The sequence below is a fragment of the Betta splendens genome, chromosome 3 (genome assembly GCF_900634795.4).
Source record: "Betta splendens chromosome 3, fBetSpl5.4, whole genome shotgun sequence".
NCBI lineage: Eukaryota > Metazoa > Chordata > Actinopteri > Anabantiformes > Osphronemidae > Betta > Betta splendens.
Genome location: NC_040883.2, coordinates 2079067 through 2101361, shown reverse-complemented (window position 1 = coordinate 2101361; position 22295 = coordinate 2079067). Strand labels below are relative to the sequence as shown.

At 45.3% G+C, this 22295-nt stretch overlaps 1 protein-coding gene across 16 annotated transcripts in view; it reads left to right on the top strand.

Moving 5' to 3' along the window:
• neo1a (neogenin 1a) overlaps nt 1-22295 on the top strand; it is a 101403-nt gene that overhangs the window by 23223 nt on the left and 55885 nt on the right. For all 16 annotated transcript variants that reach the window (XM_029144951.3, XM_029144942.3, XM_029144952.3 and 13 more), the window contains exon 2: nt 16312-16635. In XM_029144951.3, coding sequence (XP_029000784.1) covers nt 16464-16635 — 172 coding nt within the window. In that variant the 5' untranslated portion in view covers nt 16312-16463. The remainder of the gene's footprint in view (nt 1-16311; nt 16636-22295) is intronic.

Genomic DNA, 22295 nt, shown 5'->3' with positions numbered 1-22295 from the left:
GGCCTTTAAGGTGTTGAAAGAACAAAGAACACACCCAGGTAGGAGAGGAGTATTAAAATTGCGCTGGTGTGTGAGCTGAAGCAAGGACCAGCTCTCCCATCCTGATGACCCCCCGCTGAGCTGCTGGTGGACGTTGTAATCAACGGCGCAGCAGGTGCCTTAACCCGCACTGACACAGCTAGAGACACCTGTACACACAACACTATATGCAATTGCCTTTCAGACATGATCCTTTTGGAGACATAAATTAGACTTGTACACCATCCCCACAGTGTGGTTCACACTGGATAATGAGATGCAAATGATCATGCATGGGGAATTGGGACCCCTGTGTCACGGGAGGGGATGGAGGAGGAAAGGATGTCTGCGCAGTGGGCCATTCTTAGACGGTAAACCCAGCAGACAAACAGATTTCACGGTAGGAAGCAACATGTTGTGTCAAAGGTGTCACACCAAAATTGGATCATACTGGTGTATGCAGGAAAAATGGGCAAGCGTGGTGGCACTGGCTTTTTCTTGACATGTTATAAAATTAGACTGGGATACCCAGGCCCCTGTTGGTTTTGAGATTGTACCTGGGGGTACAACGAACAAGGCAAGTCCATAAAAGCCTTGGCAGGAAATGTAGTGAGCAAGGAGAAACCTTGTCAGCCTTCCTACTTTAACACAGTAGTAGCTTGAGGCTAACAGGCTGTTCTAAGTGGAATATTGGCTGTTTCTGGTTTTACCATATGGAGTAGAGGAGAGGAAAAGAGATGCAAATAAGGCGTAGAATGACTAAAAAAAATTATTTTGAATGAAAAGTATTTAAACACATTTGGGGTTTGAGTGTATGCACAACAAAGGAGAGGACAGATTACCCACGTTTCTTTTTAATGTTTTTATTATTTTCAGATAATCATAAACTATATGCACCTACATTTCAGCATTCTAATGTTTCTAAAGCCTTTTGTTTGCTTGAGTTTGTGTGCGTTGACATTCAGGGGTCGGTTGTGTGGGCTTCTAACCTAACTTCGTCTAATCTCCCAGACAGTTGCTGTAATAGTGTGACAGGGCCTTTGACTTTCAGTGTCACCCATCATCATGCATGCGTAGAAACAGGCTGGCAGCTTGGCGCTCTGGGACCTACGGCAGTGGCATACGGTGCGTTCAGGGGACGGACGCTGGCATGTTGTTTTCACCATAATCTCACAGTGGACCCAAAAAGGCCACCTACCAGCTTAGTAGAAGTGTGTCAGTTTGTGATGGACTCTACAGATCAGGATGATCCTGTTATGGAGCTGATTTTCTTCTGTGGTTACCTTGACTGCAACAGTCTCTAAATGGGATTTTCTTAATATTAAGCAAAATAATATATATATATATATATATATATATGTCAAAGTCAGAAGTTTGAAATTTTGTTTAAATAGTGGTTATTACTGTGATACAAAAACTCGGCACGTTACAATTACTATTTGATTTAAGGTGTGGTGGCATCTAAGACAAGTACTTCTCAACCCCACAGCATTTCCTCCCTAGTGTTGACCTACTCATTCTTTTATATCTTCCTGTTTGAGGAAAGGACTTTTCTCTTAATACTAATAGAACAAATTGCTAAATCACACCGGAAAGTCGCGTGGTTTGGAAAAAGTAGCAGCCTATTCAGAAAATATCAAGTCAGCTACTTGGTATTCATTTTGCAGCTTTATGCATTTAAATTTGACAGTTAATCAATGCTTCTATCAATAACGTCTTCATAAAAACAAACCTTCTGTTTCGGTAATAAATCAGTGGTTTAGGACGTTTTGTTTTCACTTGTTTATAACAAGCTGACTTCTGCCTTTTTTCAAGTTGACATACTACTGATTAGCTCTGTTTATGTCTATCTTTTTGGACTTTTTCAGTGTAATGACATAAACAATTGTGAAGGCTTACAGGTTCTTACAAACATTTCTAAACATTTCTAGATGTTTGATTTGCTAAATAAGATTTAAAGTCGCATTCTTTGATCATCTGTGTCATGTAACAGGTTCATCAGTGACCCCTTTGATCCCACTGCAATTCTTCTTTTATAAATTGACCTGACATTGCCACAAAGGAACAAAAGGCCATCAAACAAACAGATTTAGAGTTGGTTTAGGGGTCTCTGCAGTCTGGCGCATCAAAGGATCTGGCTTCATAATTTGGAGCTGTAGATTCCAATGTGCAGCCATAATCAGAATGCAATGTCTTATGTGCACGGCTTTTGGCTGCTGGTGAACTTTTGTTGAAAGTCTTTGTTTATGCATCAACGTCAGCATGGTATCACCTTTCTAGTACTGACCTGAGAAATATTTTCAAGTCACGCCTGACAGACTTTGCAGTCAAGCCCTGGAGGTTAGGAAGCAGTTAAAAGCTGCTTATGCAGTGGGCGTTTAGTCTGCCATGGTGGAACGGCGCAGCCAGTCGACTGAAGCAAGACTGGCCCATGGACTGAGCCTGCTGGCTGGCTGCCAGGAGGACCCCACGCTGCAGACAATACCCACCTGTGTTAGGCAAAGGAGGGGGTGGGGTGTGCGATTGAATGTGCACACATACACACATGGAGCTAGTTATTTTGTGCTCAAACGGGCAGAGTGTGGCTCCTACTCCCCACTCTACACCCTCCCCTCGCTGTCCTCCAGCTCTCCAAATGTCTATCAACAGGGCCCAGCTCTGCTTTTGGCTCATTGTCTTGGACGCCGGTGTCTGAAATCAAACTCAGATGAAAATTGAAACTCGTTTTTCAGATGACGAGGGTTTACAAATAGACCCTGTTTGTTGGGTGCTTGTGGGTTCCTGATCAAAGGACGTCCCCTTCATCAGTGCCAGACACCTTCATTTGGATCCCTGCAACCCCTCCACAAACGTGCCGGAGGCTAGGGGAGGGGGGGTGATGGGGTCCCTGGGGGCCTTTACTCTCTGGTTACTGCAAAGAGGCTGCCACTGCCAGAGGGTCGCCATGGCAACACTATTTGATTCCTACAACAATGCCAGAGCACTGCTCCCCCATCCGCCTCCTATTTGGGGCTACACATGCATATATACACACACACATTTACACACGTCCTAACAAGGCCTGTGTAACTGGACGATTACGCTTGGGTTCACGACAAAGTGGCCACCGCCGCTGATTTGAAAGAGACTGACAAAGCCCATGTGAATTAAATGCTAATTTGGGTGTAATTAAAAGTAAGCCTGCAAATTAACTTGAATCTCATAATTAATATTGTTATAAATACCAAATAATCTAATTATATAATCTAATAATCTTATCAACAAATAATAATAAGGGCTTTGCCCCTTTTTGCCTAAGAGCTAGGGGTTTAGTGAAGGTTTATATTCTACATTTTTGTTTGTCATATTCCACATATAAAGCTTTATAACCGAGGAAAGGAGAAGGGGTTGAAATGACAAGAACCATTCAGATACTAATTTAGATTCATACATAAACCCTCCAGTGCTTTTAGTTTTGGTAATCTTTGATAAGGGCCCAGGAATTATACACTTTTTTCATTCCTTCTAGTCCTTCTAGGTTATTTTTAGTAGCTCTGTTGTGATGCTATGTATGAAGCCAGGTGCTCAAACACACACACATTCCTTTTGCTACAGTACAAACATGCTGTTGCTAACGCGTTAGCCTGCATGGGATAAAAGAAGCAGCACGTCTTTGTGGCTTTTCCACTAAACTCCTGCAGCCACTGAGCTGAGGGCTGGGAAAACATGTGTATTTGTGGATAGTGCTGCTAGAAGAAGAACATGTCAGGACTCGTATTTGGCTGCCTGTGCATATCGTAGAATAAAGAATATAGGACTTCTCTGCTTGATTGCCTGAGACAGCGTGTGGTCTAGAGGAGACGTTTCACACGCTAAGGCTTTGTGTAGTCGTGTCTGTGTCGTGTCTGTGTAGTTGATTCACGTGCTCAGGTGCTGGGGGAAATAAAAGGGCTGTGGAGGAATTAACACTGCTGTGGATGAGCAGTGTACAACAAGATCGCTCATGGACTTTCAGAGAGCTTGTCTAGTGATACTTGACATTATTCACAACAGTCTGAAAGTGTTTCATGGTTAAAATATTGCTCTGTTTTGAACAGCTGATGGTGAAGTGCCCTGTAGGTGTCTAAATTAATTTACATGATTTCCCTACCAAATATCAAGCCAGTTTTACCTCTTGAGCTGATGAAACATAATTGCAAGCCAATTTTGCTTTGACAAAAATTGGGCAAGCAGCTAATTTAAAAGATTTGCTGTTGGAAGAATCGATAGGAAAATCCTGAGCAAGCTAAAAGAGAGCACTGCCATATGCCCACAACACATCCTATGGTGTGCCCAGTGCCCAGCTCCAGGGTGCACGCAGGAAATGCCATATTGGCCTCCTAGGACAGTGAGAGCATTGGCTGGGCCCCCAGGGTGTGGACACATGGTCCCACACTGGCTCATTCCCCCGTCTCAGTTCTTTGTCCTTTTGCTGACTCGACGAGCTTCATGTGCCTTTGAAACGAGCCTTCCACCATTGGGACTGATGCCCCTCCTTGAGCCAAATACAAAGGTAAAGTATCGCTAAGATCATGTCAGACAAGAAGGGCAGGTATTGTGCACATTAATAACCACAATGAGTTGAATAGAGAGCAGATTTCTAGATCGCTCCCAATTAGAAGGAAAGCGTGTTGCTTCTAACTACATGTTGAGACTGAACCCAGGAGCGTTGCCTATACCTTGGCTGTAGCTGCTTGGTCAGAGGGCCGTCCAAGCAAGGGTCCCTTTAATGTGATTAGACCGGATTATGGCGTTGTCTGCACATCAAAAGAGCCAAGTTCAATTATCACCCCTGCCTTTCAACGCCACAGCCCAGCAGCCGTGGCGGCGCCTCCCTCCCTGCAAACATGGAAGGAAGAGCAGAAAAAACAGAACCTCAGCCTCTTGCAACACTCCAGAACCACTGCGCTAATGGATGAGTTCATCATTCATTCAGGCCTTTCATGTACAGTATTAGGCAGTGATGGTACACAGTTGCCAGTGCTTTGGCTGGTCCTTAAAATAGATTTCACGTCAGAGCTAATTATCCCAGTCCCAGGGGCATCAACTAACAGGTTCATGACAGAAACCGTAGCGTCTGTTAAGGTAACTGAAAATACTGAAAACGAAACGTGTGGCTCCAGGTGATGTCTTTTTAGGCTTTGTAGCTTCCTAATGGTTTACATTTTTTCCACGATGGAGTAATAGACATGCAACGGTAGCGGAAGTCTGTTTTACCTCGGTGCTCATTATCATAATCCAGTCAGAGCAGGCCTTCCCTTGGCCCTTTGTCCTGCTGGTGCTCATGACAGTAAACTTAATGGATGTGGATGAAAGTCGTCTCTCGTTCTCCTCCCTTCCCATCGCACAACACTTACACACACTGCTTTGCCAAATTACTCTCATAGTTTTCACGTTCTCTAAGTGCCAGAGCCTTGAACAAAGGTGCTGTCTGGATCCCTAGTACCCATCAAAGGCTCAGTTGGAGTCAAACCAAAGGCCTGACAGGAGTCAAATGAAGCCATTAAAATCCCCTTTTCTGCTGCCCCGACATTCACTTTTTGTGTATGTGCAGCATTAGGCCCTCGCCTGCACAAACGCCGCTAAAATCAACGTTTCCTAGTGAGAAATGAGTGTCCTGCTTTATGACCTCAGTAATGCAGAGATGATCTAAAACTGTCTATTTCAGCTCGGTCCAGCTGTCATTTGTCGCTGACCCACAGTAAATTTGACAGACGAGAACAATGTCATATTCAAAGCGAACCTGCTTTTAATAAAGGATTGTGTTTCCTTGCTTTTATGTTTGCGCATTCCACAAAGCAGCGGCTCAGAGTGGAGCCGTTACCTGCCTGTGAAGATAATTATGTTCTATGTTCTAAGGTAATTCCGACGGGCACGCCGCTTCTCGTATCGCTGCGCCACAGCCGGTCCCAGCGTGTGCGTTTCTAGCTTTCCGGCAGCGCTGGGTTTAATCACAGAACCTTTCAAGCCACGGCGAGGAATTCCAATCCACTTGGGTTCAGGCCACATGTGGGTTTGTGCCTGTGTTGTGTTCATACACAGGACACGTATGTATATTAAATGTGTTGGATATACAAGAAAATCCATAGCAACCGTGTCAGCACAACTGACAGGACGGTGGGCGATTAGCAGGTGAACGCTCAATCACACTCCTCACTAGCATGTAAACACGCAGTGAAGTGGCCTCTGCTCCATTCTGCCGCCCTGCCTGCTGGATAAGCTGCCGTCTGTAAGGGCAGCATTAATAATTTAACCAAACACTCAGATGTGATGGAGCAGACAAGGGAGCCCAGCGAGGAGCACTTTGGTAGAGAGAGCGGCTATTAAATATAAAAACTATTTGTGGTGACTAATAGTGTTTTTGTTTTCTTAGAGCTTAAAGTCTCATGTTCTGTAGCGTCGCTTTCTCATTCAGCAAAGTAGGTGAATTGTTTGATCAGGAAGTACAGACTAGAAGGAAATTGAATCTCCCTGTTGCTTCTACCCTGTAGCCCACACGTTCTGTCAGCAACAGATGAACATTACTTTAGAGTGATCGTTGTTGTCGCCCAAATTAATATAGCACTCATGTTTACTGGTCGTGGTTGCTAATCGCTGCTAATAGCTGCATTGCCAAAATAAAAGCATGGGAGCAGATGTGTTCTGTATTTAACCTCTGTAAGCCCAGCTTTTACACACACACACACACACACACACACACACACACACACACACACACACACACACACACACACACACACCCAACTGGGGACAGACGCTGCTTGTATATTTATACATTCATGGGGCCTGCTGCGTGCGCCATGAATGACACGAGGATTAGATCAGGGCCAGACTGTCCCCCTGGTTGCAGTTCCCGTCTTGGTCTGGTGTTGAGTGGGTTGGTGGGGTGTGCATGAAACCCTCAGGGGGAAAGATCGCACTGCACACAAATCATTACTGCTCATCAGCTGCTGCCACTCAGCTACTTATTTACTCAGCAGCTTGGCTTGGCTTGGCTTGGCTGTGGACACACACACACACACACACACACGCACACACACACACACGCACACACACGCACACACTGCTCATACATCAGGTCTGTAGGGAAGAAATCACTGTTGTTGTTGTTGTGAGGAATGTGTGGTGTTTGAGTGGGTCAGTGCATCAAGCTGAATATAACCAGTTCATCATAACCTCCACGTCCATTCTCACTGTTTTGAAGACAGATTCTTAGTTTGCAGATTTCATTTGGCCAGAATATGGCAGAAGTGTTGCTTCAGCGATACCCAGGAGCCTATCTAGGACCTCCCCAGTGAATTATTTATGACCACTATATCACGTAAGCTATATGTAGCATATTAAATACATAATCCTCTCATCTTTTATTGATATCGTTTTGACTGTGAAGATTGATAAGAGAGCTTAATGTGAAGACAAATAAAGGGATTTGACTGCCTCATGTAAGCCAGTAGTGACCATCTAGGAAGCGCTGCTAGATTCATAAGCACGTTGGAGATAACTGGAACCCGATTGTTCTAAAACAGATTATGGTCGCGCACACGGTGGTCATGCTCAGTGGTTGGCTGTTTACACACCTCACAGATAAGACGGAATTTCAGCTGCACGCTGATCAAATCTGCCACAGTACACGACTGAGTCAAGTGCTCAGGGTCTCGGCTTCCTGTGTCTTTTTTCTTGAGAGGGATGGATGGATGAAGACAAAAGTGTGTGTGTGTGTGTGTGTGTGTGTGTGTGTGTGTGTGTGTGTGTGTGTGTGTGTGTGTGTGTGTGTGTGTGTGTGTGTGTGTGTGTGTGTGTGTGTGTGTGTGTGTGTGTGGAGGGGGGGTGCTTTCAGGAGCACACGCACACACACGCACACACGCACGCACACACATGCACACACACAGAATCACATCTCACAATGAAGCCAAGATACAATCACCCCTGTACAGGAAATGGGATTCATCCGTCTACCTTGATGACTGACACACCCAAGCAAATGCACAGATAGTATGTTGTCAGTTGATCACTGCTAAATTGATTTTGATAATATGCTATAATTGCTTTAGATAAATGAGCAGCTAATGCATTAGTCATGGTTTTATTCAGCACGCCCAAGCACACAGACATTTGCTGCAGGCAGTAACACACGTAGATGTTCCACACCTGCCATCGTAGTTTGTTAGATCAAAAAACAAGGATGTCTTTTAACCGCTTTTCCAGTTTCTCTGTTTTCAGCCTTTTAAAATCGTGTCCGCAGTACATTTTATCTGTAAATGCGGATGGAGCAAGCTTCAGAATGAATATACGCCATATGTTGTGTACTGTGATGTTGCTGCAAAGATAATTGGGCAGTGAGAGATGATACCCAGAGGGATTGAGTGTGTCCTTTTGTGGCTGCTGGGACACAGGATCTTTTTTCTTGCAGCCCTTATCTAAGCCAGACTGATTGAGGCCACGTAGCCATAATTCTCTTTGTAAACAAATTAGACTTTTTTTTCTTTTCTCTCCTTGAGATGCGCTCGCACACAAACACGCGCAGTGAGTGACATTCACCTTGCTGCATCCTGCTGTTTTTCCCCCTGATGTTTTGACTGCACAACAAAAAGCCCATTACTCTGTCTTGTTGCCACATCACTGTGTCTCTTTTTCACTTTCAATATGAGCCACATTAGCATCCGCAGCCGCCCCAGCAGCTCCCGCTGTCCGAGCTGACAGGACTGAGAGCAGAGATAAGCTCGCTCCATAATGAGTGGAAACAGACACTTTGCTGCTGCAGTGTAAAGTGACTATCACATGCATGTGTTCGTGTGACATTCAGTCTCTGTGACCGTGAATGCAGGTTTCTTAGGCTGTGTGGTGATGTTGTCCTCTATTAATGGTTGATATTTAGCCGTGCCTCTCCTCCCGTTTATGCCACCAGTCCCACAACTGCCTCCCAGTGCCTTTGTTGTGGTTCCACCCGTTGACTGGCACAGGCCTCCTGCTGTGACGGAGTGTGAGGAAGAGAGAAGCCGCTCGCAGAGGAACAGAGGTGCACACAAAGAACGTAATGGTGGAACAGAAGCGAGGGAGCCGTATGAAAACGGATGTGCGGAAAGCGGGAGCCGCTGAGTGAAACAGCAGACGGTCCCAGAGGAAGAACCGTGAAACAAGGAGCAAGAGCATCAACCGACACCAGTAGCACAAAAAACGTCTCGTAAGCGTTTGTGCTTGAACTTAGGCCGACTTCAGGCTGGAGCTCAGCTCAAGTGTCTGCAACCACACGGCGCAGGGCCTTTCAGTTTAACACTCGCTTCTGAGCCCAAAAAGTGATAGAAAGTGATAGGAAGCCGTGTGTTTGATGCGGTACCTGTAAGCATTGTGTTCTTGCTGCAGACGGACCACGGGTTCCGTGTCGGAGGAGGGAGGTGATGCAAGTTGACTCTTTTTACAAAACGCGCTTCCCTGCGTTACTTCAAAGGCCACTTGACAGTTTTGTACACGGCTGTAATGTTTCCTTCATGCCTCACAGCCGTCTCATGCTGTAATCTGACTGTGCTCCTGGTGCACACACTTAACGCCACCATTATTGTTGTGCAGCTTTCAGATAACGTTCCCTCCTCAGCCTCTGCTTCGCAAACTTGCCCCGGATATTTTGTCCATGTTTTATAGTTTTCTTTTTTTTTTTAAACCGTGACAACATCCTGTTTCAAGTAAAATAGTAATTGAGTCGCCCTCCCAGTGTCGGCCTGAAAGCTTTGATGTCTCTTGTGCTCTAGTGGTAAATGGTTTCCTCCAACTCCTGTGAACACACAGCGAGTGGCTGCAGGTTTTTATCTGCAACGCACCAACGGCACCTTCTCACCAAACACTTTGAAGATTGATGTGAAAAGAACAAAAAGGAGCAAAGAATTAGACACCCTGCACGTGGTATGCAGGACGCGTAGCCTGCATCAGGAGCAGGTGGTGTGTTTGGGTCAGATTGGACCAAAATAAACAGTTGGTAGAAGGATGTTAACAGTATCGGTGCATTTAAATGACATTAATTAGACAGTGTAAGAGTCTGACTGTTCATTTGAAGTTTAAAAGAGGAATAACTGGAACAGCAGAATTAGAATGGAGATGTTTATCTGAACAAGGGGGGAAATTGAGATGGTCTGAAATGATTGTGCTGAGTCTGGGGTTGGTAATTGGCATCAAGCTTATCAGAGGGAGATTGGCCACACTTGACTGCTCACAAGAGAGACCGGAGCCTGAGATGGGCTGAACGGCTGAACGTAACCTCCGTCAGACGTGTCCAGTGTCCACGCGCCTCTTCACTGCAGATGCTGAATGCTGCACTTACCTGTTATCACTCCGTGTGTGCAACGTGTGCTGTGTGCATTGTTTGACATTCATTTCCTGTGTGATTGTCAAGTGAAACGGCAAAAGTGACAAAATGACTGGAGTCAAGGACAAAATGGGCAAAGAACCCTGAATTTGAAACCTAATGCTGATAAATTGCTGGGTGTTTGACTTTGCAAGGCATACTGGATTGTATTGATTTTCCTTCCTCGGTGTGTGTTTGTGTTTGTGTGAGTGAGTATGATAGCACAAAACCAGGGGCAAGAGAATGCAATATTGTGTTTCATTAAAAAATCTATAGGATATCTCATTACAGCCACATGATTTTCTTTGGTATCAGGTTGAGGGTGGAGGGGGCGGTGGGTCTGCGGGATGAATGCGCCTTACTGTGTCACCGCCTTCTGACTTCACCACCGTCTGAAAAACCAATGGCAGGAGAATCAAGGCGCTGCGCTCTACTTTTCCTGTGTGTAACTGTTTGGAACCCACTTTGTACCCGCTTTCTGGTCGTTGGAGTCAAACTACGCAGTCCCGGTTCCTGCTGAGTGGAACTCTAGTGGTACAGTATCCAGAATAATGGCGTCCGCCGTCATAGTCAGACTTTGTACAAGTGGAAAAGGTTAGTCCAATTCTGGAATCCTGACATTAAGTGATGTTTTTAACCTTTAGTGTGATTGCTCCATGGGAACCCATTTAGCCCCAGAAACATGCTGCTTCTTGCGAGTTCCCTTTGCAATTATTCTCCGTGAGGCTTGTTTTTGACGTCGTCTCACACTTACCCTGCTGCCGTCTCTAAACCCGCTCTCGCAGCGTGTCCGTCTGCGTTGCTGTCATCTCAGCGGGCCGATCCTTCATCGAGGGCCCGTGGGGAGGCTGATAAGAAGGGGGTTCTACTCCCAATCAGTGCTGCTTAATTATCGCAGCCAAGGGAGGTGAGAGGTTTCCCTGCCGGCCGGTTCCTGGATCTGTGTCTCCTCACACTCGTCCACCAGAAGCTTTGTTCTTCTGTTTATTCTTCCCTGTTTTCATGCATACGTGTATTTTTGTCTAAGCCAATAATAATATTAAATAATTTAATGTTTAAAATATTAGTTCATAATTCCCTTTGGTTGAAGTGGGTATTTTTCCTGCAGTACCTTTTTATGCAGTAAATAATTCTTTATTTGGTGTTCTGTTTATAGAGATGATCGTTGTCAGTTATTGATGCAGTGAGACGTGTTGGTGTCACTGCAGTTTAATGGTGTCTGCTGCTCTGACAGTAGCTGAGCTTAGCCAAATTAGATGTCAGTGGGATCAAGTTTAATTATGAGTTTTCTATTTGTAGAGTTGCCCCTTTCATTACTGAGAACACAGATTATAACCTGTTTACATGCGCAGGAATGCGACTATGAATATTTCAGAAACACAGGTTCCAAATGTAATTAGTGGGAACACTGTTGAAAAATTAATGCTACGCTAATGGGTGCGATGCTGGAGTGGCTCGGCTCCGGGGAGGAGCTGTTTCCTCCTTTTCAGAGGGGCCACTGGTCTGGTCACCAGGCTCCTTCCAAACAGCATTGGTGTCATTTTGCTATTCACCAGCTAATAACTTGACTGGGATCTATTTCCTCATGTGATTTATAAAGAGACTGGAATTTGTAGCATCGTGTAGTGCAACTACAGCTGAGGCTGTCGCAGTGACCCGGCTCAGCCTCTGCCTCCAGACCTCAAGAGTTTTAGTGCGGCAGCAGTGACGGCGGCCTGTGAACTGAGAAGCTCCTTCCTCTATAATCTGCCAGCTGAGTGGGTGCCAGCACAGGACAGACAGTGCGAGCTCGGCATCCCAATCACTTTGTCCACCCCTTTATGACTTGGCCTGAGCTGCTGAAGGGAGTGCTGAGAACACCAGAATGAGTGGACTGTGGTATCTGTGATCGTAGCCGCCTCCCTGAGGCAAACGGGCTTTACGCCTCCCATCAGCTCTGAAATAACAGTTTTGTGGCCATATGAAGTCTGTTTCAGACGTAGCATAGAAAGCGTATAAAAGACTTCTTCTTCCTCAGTTTAACTTTTTAGCCTTTCATTTGTCCTTTTAGGTTTTTACTGTGCTTTGGACTCTTCGAAAAGGTTTTAACACAAGTCATGTTTTGAGTAGCAATAAAATGCGCAATCTGTAATAAAACATTCTTAAATTAGGTCCAGGTTAATTGCCCAGATCTTTCCTAAATTAAAGTTAATTAAAAATTCTAACCAATTAGACGCCTGGGCACCTTTTCCAGTCTTCTTCTTTATACATGCATACTTCAAATACAGCGACTTCAGCTCCACCTCCTCCTCCCAAAGATCATTACAGCTGGAGACTAGAGTTTGGAAAGATGGGAAGATGGAGTATTCTGTGCAGAAAGACGAGCAGGCTGGAATATAAATGAGATAAATGAGAGAAGAGAAAAACAACCGCTTTCATTAGTGTTATTAAAGTGACCCTGATACTGAGTTTAGAAGGACAAACTGGAGAAAAATGCTGAAGATGGAGCAGCTCAGTGAATAAAGCGCCCAGGTTTCTAACAGTTCCTCGCATCTGTGTGTAAAGTTTCCTTTTATCGTTCTTAATGATTTTGCATTGCTATTGTTTTTATCAGGGTCTGTAGTTCAGAGCTTCAGTAGCACATTAAAACACGGGGAGAAAGTTCCTGTTCGTAAATAAAATCCAGCTATTAACATTTTCCAGCGGTTGTAAGTGCGTATCGAGTATGTTTATGTTTCGGCACGTCTAGTATTTCCTTTTCCCCGAGGCCAAGCCACACAAGAGCCGCCGTTGTTGGAAATGCGACTTGTTGTCAGAGTGGTCTGCTCTGTCTCAAGAGCAGGTCAATAGTGCGCAGTCAATAAGGTCCCTCTCAACGAGGAAGACGGCTTCCTGCTGTGCCGGGGGGAGAATGGGGGAGAACAGGGGGTCTTTGTGCAGCCAGCAGACCCTCCACCAGCCGTCTTTACGGCGCTTCCTGGGATTTTACCCGCCGCATTGAAAGGCTCTGTAACATACTACAGGAGCTGTAGATGTGCTGCCACTTAAGAAATTGATCCTTGTCAAAGAGGGAGTTTACTACTAGCTGCTCTTGACACAATGCAGCCACTTTTAACAGTTTCCCAAACCCTCAAGCAAAGAGGCCCACAGTCTGTGAACACACTGCCCACGCTCACACACCTCACCCTGGTGACGAGCTTCAAACAGCTCGAAACTCGATTTAAAAAAAGAAGGGGAAATCCAGCACCGGTTCCATGTGTCCATTCCCTGTCAAGAGCACGACTGCGACACCGACAAACGGGCCGCGGGTCCTCAAACCTTCATGATGCTGAGCAGGAGGCTTCGGGACCCGCGGAACAACCTGCACTTATGGGGCCTTTTCAAAGACAAACCTCGCTCCCACACTTTTCACTGCTGGGCACGAAAAGATTAGACGTCCCCACACAGATGTGTCCTGACGGCGCCTCCTCCGAACTCTAAATGCTGCTGAAACACTGGTTTTTAACAAGGCAGCTGCAAAGTTTATTCTGCTGTACATGCATATTTTTGAATAAATGTTATGGATCAATAAAATCCTAAAATATCCTAAAACCCTGTTTCTTCGTGTTCTATTCCAAGCTTTGTTTAGATATTTAAGCTGCAGTTTGACGCACGTGAACTGGGGCTCAGTTGATTTTTTTGTCAGGAGCAGTATGTTTATTTGAAGAATTTACTGTCTGTTTATTCCCAACATTCATGGGTTTCACTAAACATTTATTTTCTGTACATGTTTTTTTTGTAATGAGTCAAACATTGACTTCAGTCTGTTATTGCAGTTTGGATTTGAATCAGCATCAGTGGGATTATGCTGGTATAATGTTGTGTGTGTGTGACTCTGTAGGTGGAGTGTAGTTAACAGCAGCCCCGTCCTTTAGGCTGCCATCAGCCTCCAGTGGCCTCCCTCAGCCCCGCTTCACTGTGGCTTCATGTTGTGTCTGCAGCTGAAAGCAGATGGTTCACCATTTTGCCCAGTAGTGGAGCTGTAGCTGAGCCCTCCCCTACTGGTCCTATGATGGGGATAAAAGCTGCTAAGGGCAGCTGTTTTGGCTCTGATAGGATGCTGCAGGACCTTCAAGCCCATTGAGCTCTCTCTTCAGATGGAGAGCAGATGAAGATGGTCTTTTGACTGGAGAGGAGCCAGACTTGGGCCCAGGAAGCTCTGCCGAGCCACACACCCACACACCCACAGCTCCGGCCGCATAAAGCAGAGATGATTAAGGATGCCGTGGAGCCTGTGGTCGGCAGGAGTGACACAGTCCCCCCACAGCTATTCAACTCTGGTCTCTCCCCATCTGTCACGTACACCATCAGTGAAATGTATTTTCTGCCCAATATGTAGACTGGGCTGCTCTGAAGATATTGATTTCCTGAAATCAGCTGCTTGCTTCAGCCCACTTTTAAACCACTCACTTACTCTAAAGAGATACAGTTGGAAATGTGCTCTGCTGGTGGAGGATGTGCTATATTTCATTCTCTCCTGCTGTTTATTTTATTAATATTAAACCTACTTCTGGCTGAAGGGAACACCTATATAAAATGTGTGTTTGAGCATATCGGAGGTGTCTGATTTAGGACATCTAATAAACTTTGGTGTGACACGTTGCTTTTTCATCCAGTCTTTACTTGCAGTAAAATATTTTTTCCCCCTGAGGCGCAAACTCTTATCTAAAAAAATCCCTTTTACAGCCAAACTGTAAAACAAGTAAGCCACGAGTGAATAAAGGTGTAAAAGGCAGCGTCTGCTATTAGCCAGGTCTGAGATTGTCATTCATACGCTGGTTCCTCCAGTCGTGGCCCTCGGTGGAAACATGAAGACAACTGCACAGCTCGGTTAAAATGGCATGTTGTCTCATAATTATTCCTTAACAACATCCCCTAAAGTGAGAGTGGAAAGAATCTATTCAATTCAGTCATTTGGAGCGTTTAGTTTTAATTGTTTGTGCTTTTAAGAGAACTAAGTGCATTGAGGGCAAGCAGCCACCGTAATGGGCCACGCATTATATTGCCCCTCTCACGCTGGGGACTCGATGCTGCAAGGTGGAGAAATGATCCGCGAGTAGTTAAGGAGTTGAACCATTGACACAGCGTCTGTGCTGGGCTCTGATTTCCTGTCTTCCTCTGATTCCGTCTCCTCCGGAGACGTGCCATTTCCTTGGAAGAGACCAGGAGCATTTTTAACGTTTGCGTTTAACATGCAGCCGCTTATTTCACTTCATTCATTGCATTATTAAAATACCCACTTAATTATTTTTCTAGCTCTCCCACATCCCAACAGAACTGATAATTGGTGTTATTTATCTAAACAATACCTCTGTGTGACTATTTCTCCTGTTGGAGCGCTTGAATAATGGATGAGGATAAATGCAAAGCAATTGCACTTAGGCTGACTTTGGCACTATTCGTGTCAGTGCCGTGTTGCTGGAGGAAAGAAAATGGCAGCCATGTTCCAAAGTGTTTACTCTTTCGCTTCACTCTCTACTTATAATAAGCAAGACGTGATATTAACTTGCAAAGGAGGCGAGACAGGGAGTAAATTTGTCCGTTCCTGTCGTTCAATTCCAGCGGGGCCTGTGGTTTCAAAATGAAAAGGCTCTTGGAGTCTGTGAGATTGACTGAGGCCCAGTTTCTGAAAAGATAGCGGGAACAAAAAGATGTTTTGCTTCAGGGACGTTTGAGCGAGTGTTTGGGCCACAGCAGTGTCCTCTGGCTTCACAACGTTTTCTGAAAACCAGGTATAAAATGTGCCCTTGAAGTTGATGACGTCTACAAAATGTAATTCTGCAGTCGCTCGTCATGACTTTAACTAGAGGTGATTCAGAATACTGCAGTTTTTGCTGTGTAATCAGTGCTTGTCTCGTCCTACCAACACCTGGAGCCTGTTGGTCGTTGCAGAGCTTCCATCTCACGTCTGCTCTCGTTTGCAGGTTCAGCGGCGCAGCCCTTCAGCCCCTTCTGGTTCACGGTGGAGCCCCAGGACACGCTGGCCGTCCGGGGCAACTCGGCGCTGCTCAACTGCTCCGCCCACAGCGGCGACGCCGCGCCGGCGCGCATCGAGTGGAAGAAGGACGGCACCTTCATGAGCCTGGTGTCGGACGAGCGGCGGCGCGTGCTCCCCGACGGCTCGCTCTTCTTCACTCACGTGGTCCATTCCAAGCACAACAAGCCCGACGAGGGCACCTACCAGTGCGTAGCCACTATCGACAACCTGGGCTCCATTTCCAGCCGCACGGCTCGTCTCTCTGTAGCAGGTGAGGGCTGATGGACTCTGCTTAGCTCATGGCTGCTCTTCATTAGATTCTATTCAATTAGTTGCTCTGTTTCAACAAGTTGCAAAAGGTGTCACCTGGACATATTTTGTCCCTGAATTGCTTAGTTTTCTTATCCATCAAGTCGTACGTTGTCCTACTGGGTAAATGCAACATAGCACCGCTCCGTGTGGGAACAGCAGGGGATTCTTAGGTGTTTTTCGAGTCAAGTTGTGCCCAAAACTCGATTTGCAGCTGCAAAGCTTTTACGGTGTGCTTTCTGCTCAGCAGTTCGCTGCCACATTTTAAGATACTTGAGACAGGACTTCTCTTGACAATGGGATAGTTACAGCATGAGCCTCATGGACACCGAGTGCCTGCATCAAGATTCTGTGTGACTGTGGTTTTTATAGGCTTTATTACAAGTTAATGAGGCGGTACATCACCGCTGGACAGATTGAGAAGATATTTCATTCCTCTGTTGTTGTTGCAAATGAAAGTTTCCAATTTTTATATGTCGGACAAAGACCTCATTATTTTTTTGATTTACAATTAGATAATAAAATAAAAAACTAATACTTGAAAGAGCCTTTGATTTGGGTTTGGTGATAATAAATATACTGTACTTCTACTGGAAGTAGATGGAATGTGATCATTCTACTGTGTAAACAATATAATAGTTCACATTAAGGCGCTGAGCTGCATTTTAAGCTTTTCCACTGTGTCTTTAGGTGGATGCTAGGTAATTAACACAGCTTTGTGTGTGTAGCTTATACATTATTCTTCTTTGCTCAGCCAATTGGTCACCATGGCAACGTTTTGGACCTTATCAAGAGCAGCTTCACTGTCATTGTGCCCAGAAGAAAAAAAAAGAAATGCCAGACTCGAGTTTCTGTTTATTTCTGTGTTAATGTATGTGTGAAAAAAGTAAATGCTTCACATCTCCGTAGCTGGATCTGTCCTGGTACCTCATCAATGCCTCCGTCCTCAGTCTATAGTAACACGTGATGCAGGGGAGGCTGCGCTTTGCTGTAGGACAGCCTCATAGCCAATGTGATCCCTGATGCAGCAATGGTTGAATGAGTCAGTCAGCTGTTATAGGTACAGACATACACACTGATTTATTTCTACATAGACATTAAAGCTTCAGCCCCTGTGCACTTTCCTACACGCACATAAAGTTATTGCATTTACTCCCGCGCATTCTCACACGCACAGTCGCTGATGTATATCCAGCCGGCTGGCAGGTGGCCAATAAAAAGGTTAATTGTAGTGTAGAGCGAGCAGGCCATTAGGCCGCCATCAGACCCAAGAAGCCAGCGCATGCGGGGGGCGAGGTGGGAGTGACCTCTCCCGTTTAATGATAGAATGAGTCACGGATGGCTTGCGTAGCAGGGAGCAGGTCTGACATGTAGCAGGGTAATATCTGGGATTGATTGTTAGGAGATGTGCAGGTCATTGTTCTCAAGGAAACCTCCCCTCTTCCACACATCACGACCATTAAAACCTCAGCATCACCGCTCTGCTGTACCAGACCTCTGCACCCGTCTGGATGCCGTTCACGCAGACATTCAAACTACATACAGTATTTTTAAGTAACTGGATTTTCAGTGAGCAGAGCTGGACATAAACACGCACCCCTGACTTTTAGTTTTTATGCCACAGCTGCTAATGAAGAACAGCAGGTCGTATTCTAGAGACTATTTTTAACATTACATTAATATTTATTGCAGACGTGTTAATTGTCTGATCTCAGTATATGACAACATACTCGTCTACTGTAAACCATTAGTAGGAGACTCCTTCTTTTTGTTGGCACATGTGTTATTTTCTACATCGCCTATATTTGAAGGGACATTCTTGTGGATGTGGTAACGTTTCCTTCTGTGTGCGCGCGTGCGTGTGTGCGCGCGTGCGCGTGTGTGCGCATGTGCGCGCGCGTGTGTGTGTGTGTGTACGTGTGTGTGCGTGTGTGTGCGCGCGCGTCGTGTGTGTGTGCGCGTGTGTGTGTGTGCGCGCGTGTGTGTGTGTGTGTGTGTGTGTGTGTGTGTGTGTGTGTGTGTGTGTGTGTGTGTGTGTGTGTGTGTGTGTGTGTGCAGTCAGATACTGTTGAGGCACAGACTGAGAAAAGCAGGGGGAGGAGTGAAGCCCAGTGCTATGTATTCAAATGGAGTCTCTCCAAAGAAGAAAAGGAGGAGGAGAAAAATTATGGGTCAGACGGCGACTGATCAGTATACAGCAGCAATAGCCTGAACACAGAGGGAGATGCCAGTAATGAGAAATCTGCTGTTCTCCCATACAGACGATCTCCTCCCATCAGGACACTTTGAGTTTAGCCCAGTGGAAGGAATTGGTGGAGGTGAGCGCTACTTAACAGGGATACCCCCAAATGAGAAGATGTGGAATAAATTTAGCACTTTGTTTTCCCTCACTGTTTCCTTTGTTTCATCTTCGCATGTAGATGAGGTTGTTCTTTTCTTCAGGTGTATTTTTGTTTTAGGCTTCTGTCCTGTCTCTTCCCCGGCGTCTATAACCAAAGTCACTTCGCTTTGATATCAGGTTTCCCCGAATTCTTCTTCTCACAGTAGGAGACATTGTAAAGTGAACACTTCACGTGTCATGTGTGTCGGCTGCTATTTAAGCGTGCTCATCCTTTGATAGAGTCGGCTGCCCTTTGAAGGATTTCAGGGTGTCGGCACATTTTTTAATCCCTTTTTTGATGTATGTTAATGTGTTTGGGTGGCGGCGTTGCTCCCCCAAGGACATGACAGCCTGAAAATGTGAACGGATGATTGCACTGCTGTTGCATTGGTCCTTTGTGGGATTGTCAGAGACACCTTTTTGTACCTTTATTAATAAACCCGGCATGTTTACATAGAAAACATTATGTTTTGACAACAATAAATGGATAACGGACATGAAAGGATAAATGCACCTACTTGGGATAAAGTGGAGCGCAGATTGCTGTGGTTAGTGTGATTTTCAGTCATTTGGTCTGTGGGCTCGTAGCATGAATACGCATTCAGATGGATGAATCAGACAGAATCGTTACGTCGCGCTGAGGCTGACACAGGATGTTTCTGCATGTCAGCCCTATTAATCACAGCAGTGTAGGAAACGATTCTTCAGCAGCTGTGCTGACGCTGAGGACGTCGTAAAAACCTATTTGTTGCAGCAAGAGGAACTGTGTACACAGAAAAGGTCTCCTTTCACAACCGAACATGAAAATATAAAAAGGCATTTTTAAGCAAATATGTGTCATCTGTAATTTTACAGCTTCCTCTCAAAACAGAAGACTTGCTTTTCTATAGAGATGGAGCCCAATAAGATGATATCTAACCACTTACAGACACTTGGAGACCTTTTAATGAGACCGAACAGTTTAATGCATCCTATTCATCCGTCTCATCACTACTCTCTTACCTAATTTCTCACCATCTCCATCCTGCTTTCTCTATTTTTTTTCTGTGACTGAATCAACTTCTTGTCTTTTACCTTCTCTGTGAAGCCTCCATTTAGAGTTTTTTTCCTTTTAGCCGACCACATCTCCACTGATCAAACACTCCCACACACACTTGTGCAGTTCCTCGGTGGCTGCGCCCAAGTCATAAAGCACCAACATGGCAAACAAACAGTAATAAATCTCATAAACAACAAAAAACATCTCCCTCACTCTCAAAGGAACATCCAGATGGAAATACACCAACCATGTCATTGTTTTCCATTTAAAAATGTAACCTTTGCTTTGGGATTGTGTGTCTTGACTTTGTCCTCAACAAACAAGAGGCTTTCTTCTTCGCTTATGACTAATGGCCACAGTTGCTGCAGTTTATATTTATCTTTAGCAGAAATGTCAGCGATTCTGCAGGTTTCCTTATGGACATAGTGTCATGGGCTTGTATGTGTGCACTTGGGCGGCTGTAGGTTCTCCCCCCTCACGACCACGGCGCTCGGCTCGTTGACATGAAGAATAGCTGTGACCTGGAAGCCGGGTCAGGGTCAAAGCTCTATTTTACCAGGCTCGTTTCCACCTGTCTGTGGCACACGAGGAAGGATGGAAGGGACAACCGGGGAAACGCTGAGCAGCGAGGAAAGGGGAGACGCCGTCGGAGCCTCACACTCCCAGCGTGCGCTTCATTAATTATTTATAGAGAATTAAAATGTCCAGCTGCAAAAGATGATGCTGTGAAGGAGCCAATAACAGGGCTTAGAAATGACAATGGCAAAATAAGATGTGGGATATTTGGTTGAGCAGGGGCTGTTGAGCAGGAGAAAATCTCTTCCTTCCTCTCTGGACAACAGCAGGTGAGCAGAGTCGACAGGGAGTCTATATGGCAGCTTCCACCATTTTACGTGTATTCACTGACTGATTAGGTCCTGGGTGGATCTCTGGTCTCTAGGCATCTGTGCTTCCTGTGTGTTTCTCTACGTGAGTGCAAGTGAATTTGCATCCACATGTTTCTAGACCTCTAATGCTCATCATCTTGGAACACAAGCTTAATTTGGATTCTAAAGTACAACTGACAATTAATAACACCTGCTGTACATGAAACTAGAGCCAATAGGTAATCTGGATTTATTTAGTGTCACTGCTAAGCGTGTGTTCTTCACTACAGTTAACTCTGCATTCAGTATTTCAAGGCGAGCTGTACAGTTGGAGCCATTTTCAGCCTGCGTCTGCTTTATGGTTGAGCTGGTGCCATTAGTGAGTTCTAATGAGTGATAATTGACTGCTGCAGTCAGCAGATGAAGATAGATTCTTGGTGCATAATGACGTCCTGACTCACTGTACGCTCCCCGTCCCACACCAACGCCTCCACCACCTGAGCCCAGGGCGCCTCCTAGCACGCGTAGCAGCGACCACCACACCTGCGATCACTCTTTAGGGCTCAAGGCGTTCCTCACGCCTCAGAATTACCTTAAATACTCTGACGTTGAGCGGCTACAGCGCTTTGTCTTTTCTAGATGCCATCGGCTCAAAAATGTCTCGCACGTATTCAAGGACTGCATCTTTGATTCCTGTTACCTGCATGTAGGGGATTTACTTTATATTCTCTGAAATCACCATCAATCATCATTAATACATTTGCATTGTGTACTCATCCAGAGCTCTGCAGCCAAACTTCCATTTTCCCACAAGCTGTCTTCAGGCTGTGGATTCTGATGTTCACAGTCCTGAATTGCATGGAAATGATTTTGACCCCCTGTGTTTTGACACAGATGACTGGAACATATTGTTCATGATCCAATGTAAATGGGACTAGTTTCCGCTGCCTTGTGCAGATCTTAAGAAATTATTTAGTTTGATTTCATACTGAATAGCACGTCGTACATCTGTCAGTGCCGTTGTCCATGGCAACGTCCACAAGCTGAGCTTTACTACCTGGAGAGTCTTTTTGAAAACCGTGAGGAGTTTTCACAGCAGAAAGTCCACAGTTAAAGTTTCGCTCAATCTGCATAAAAAAGGGGATTCACTGCACTTGAGCGAATTTTGTTTATCGTCCTCTCCCTCATTGACATTCCTTGTCAGCGTCTCCTTCCTTGCAGATGGAGATACCTGTGTCGTTACAGGCCAGTGTGCTCATTCGCACTGTCCTTTCATCTCACAGTGTCAGTCTAAGTGAGCAGGCGCCAGGCAGTTTTGGATTTTCATATTAAAACGT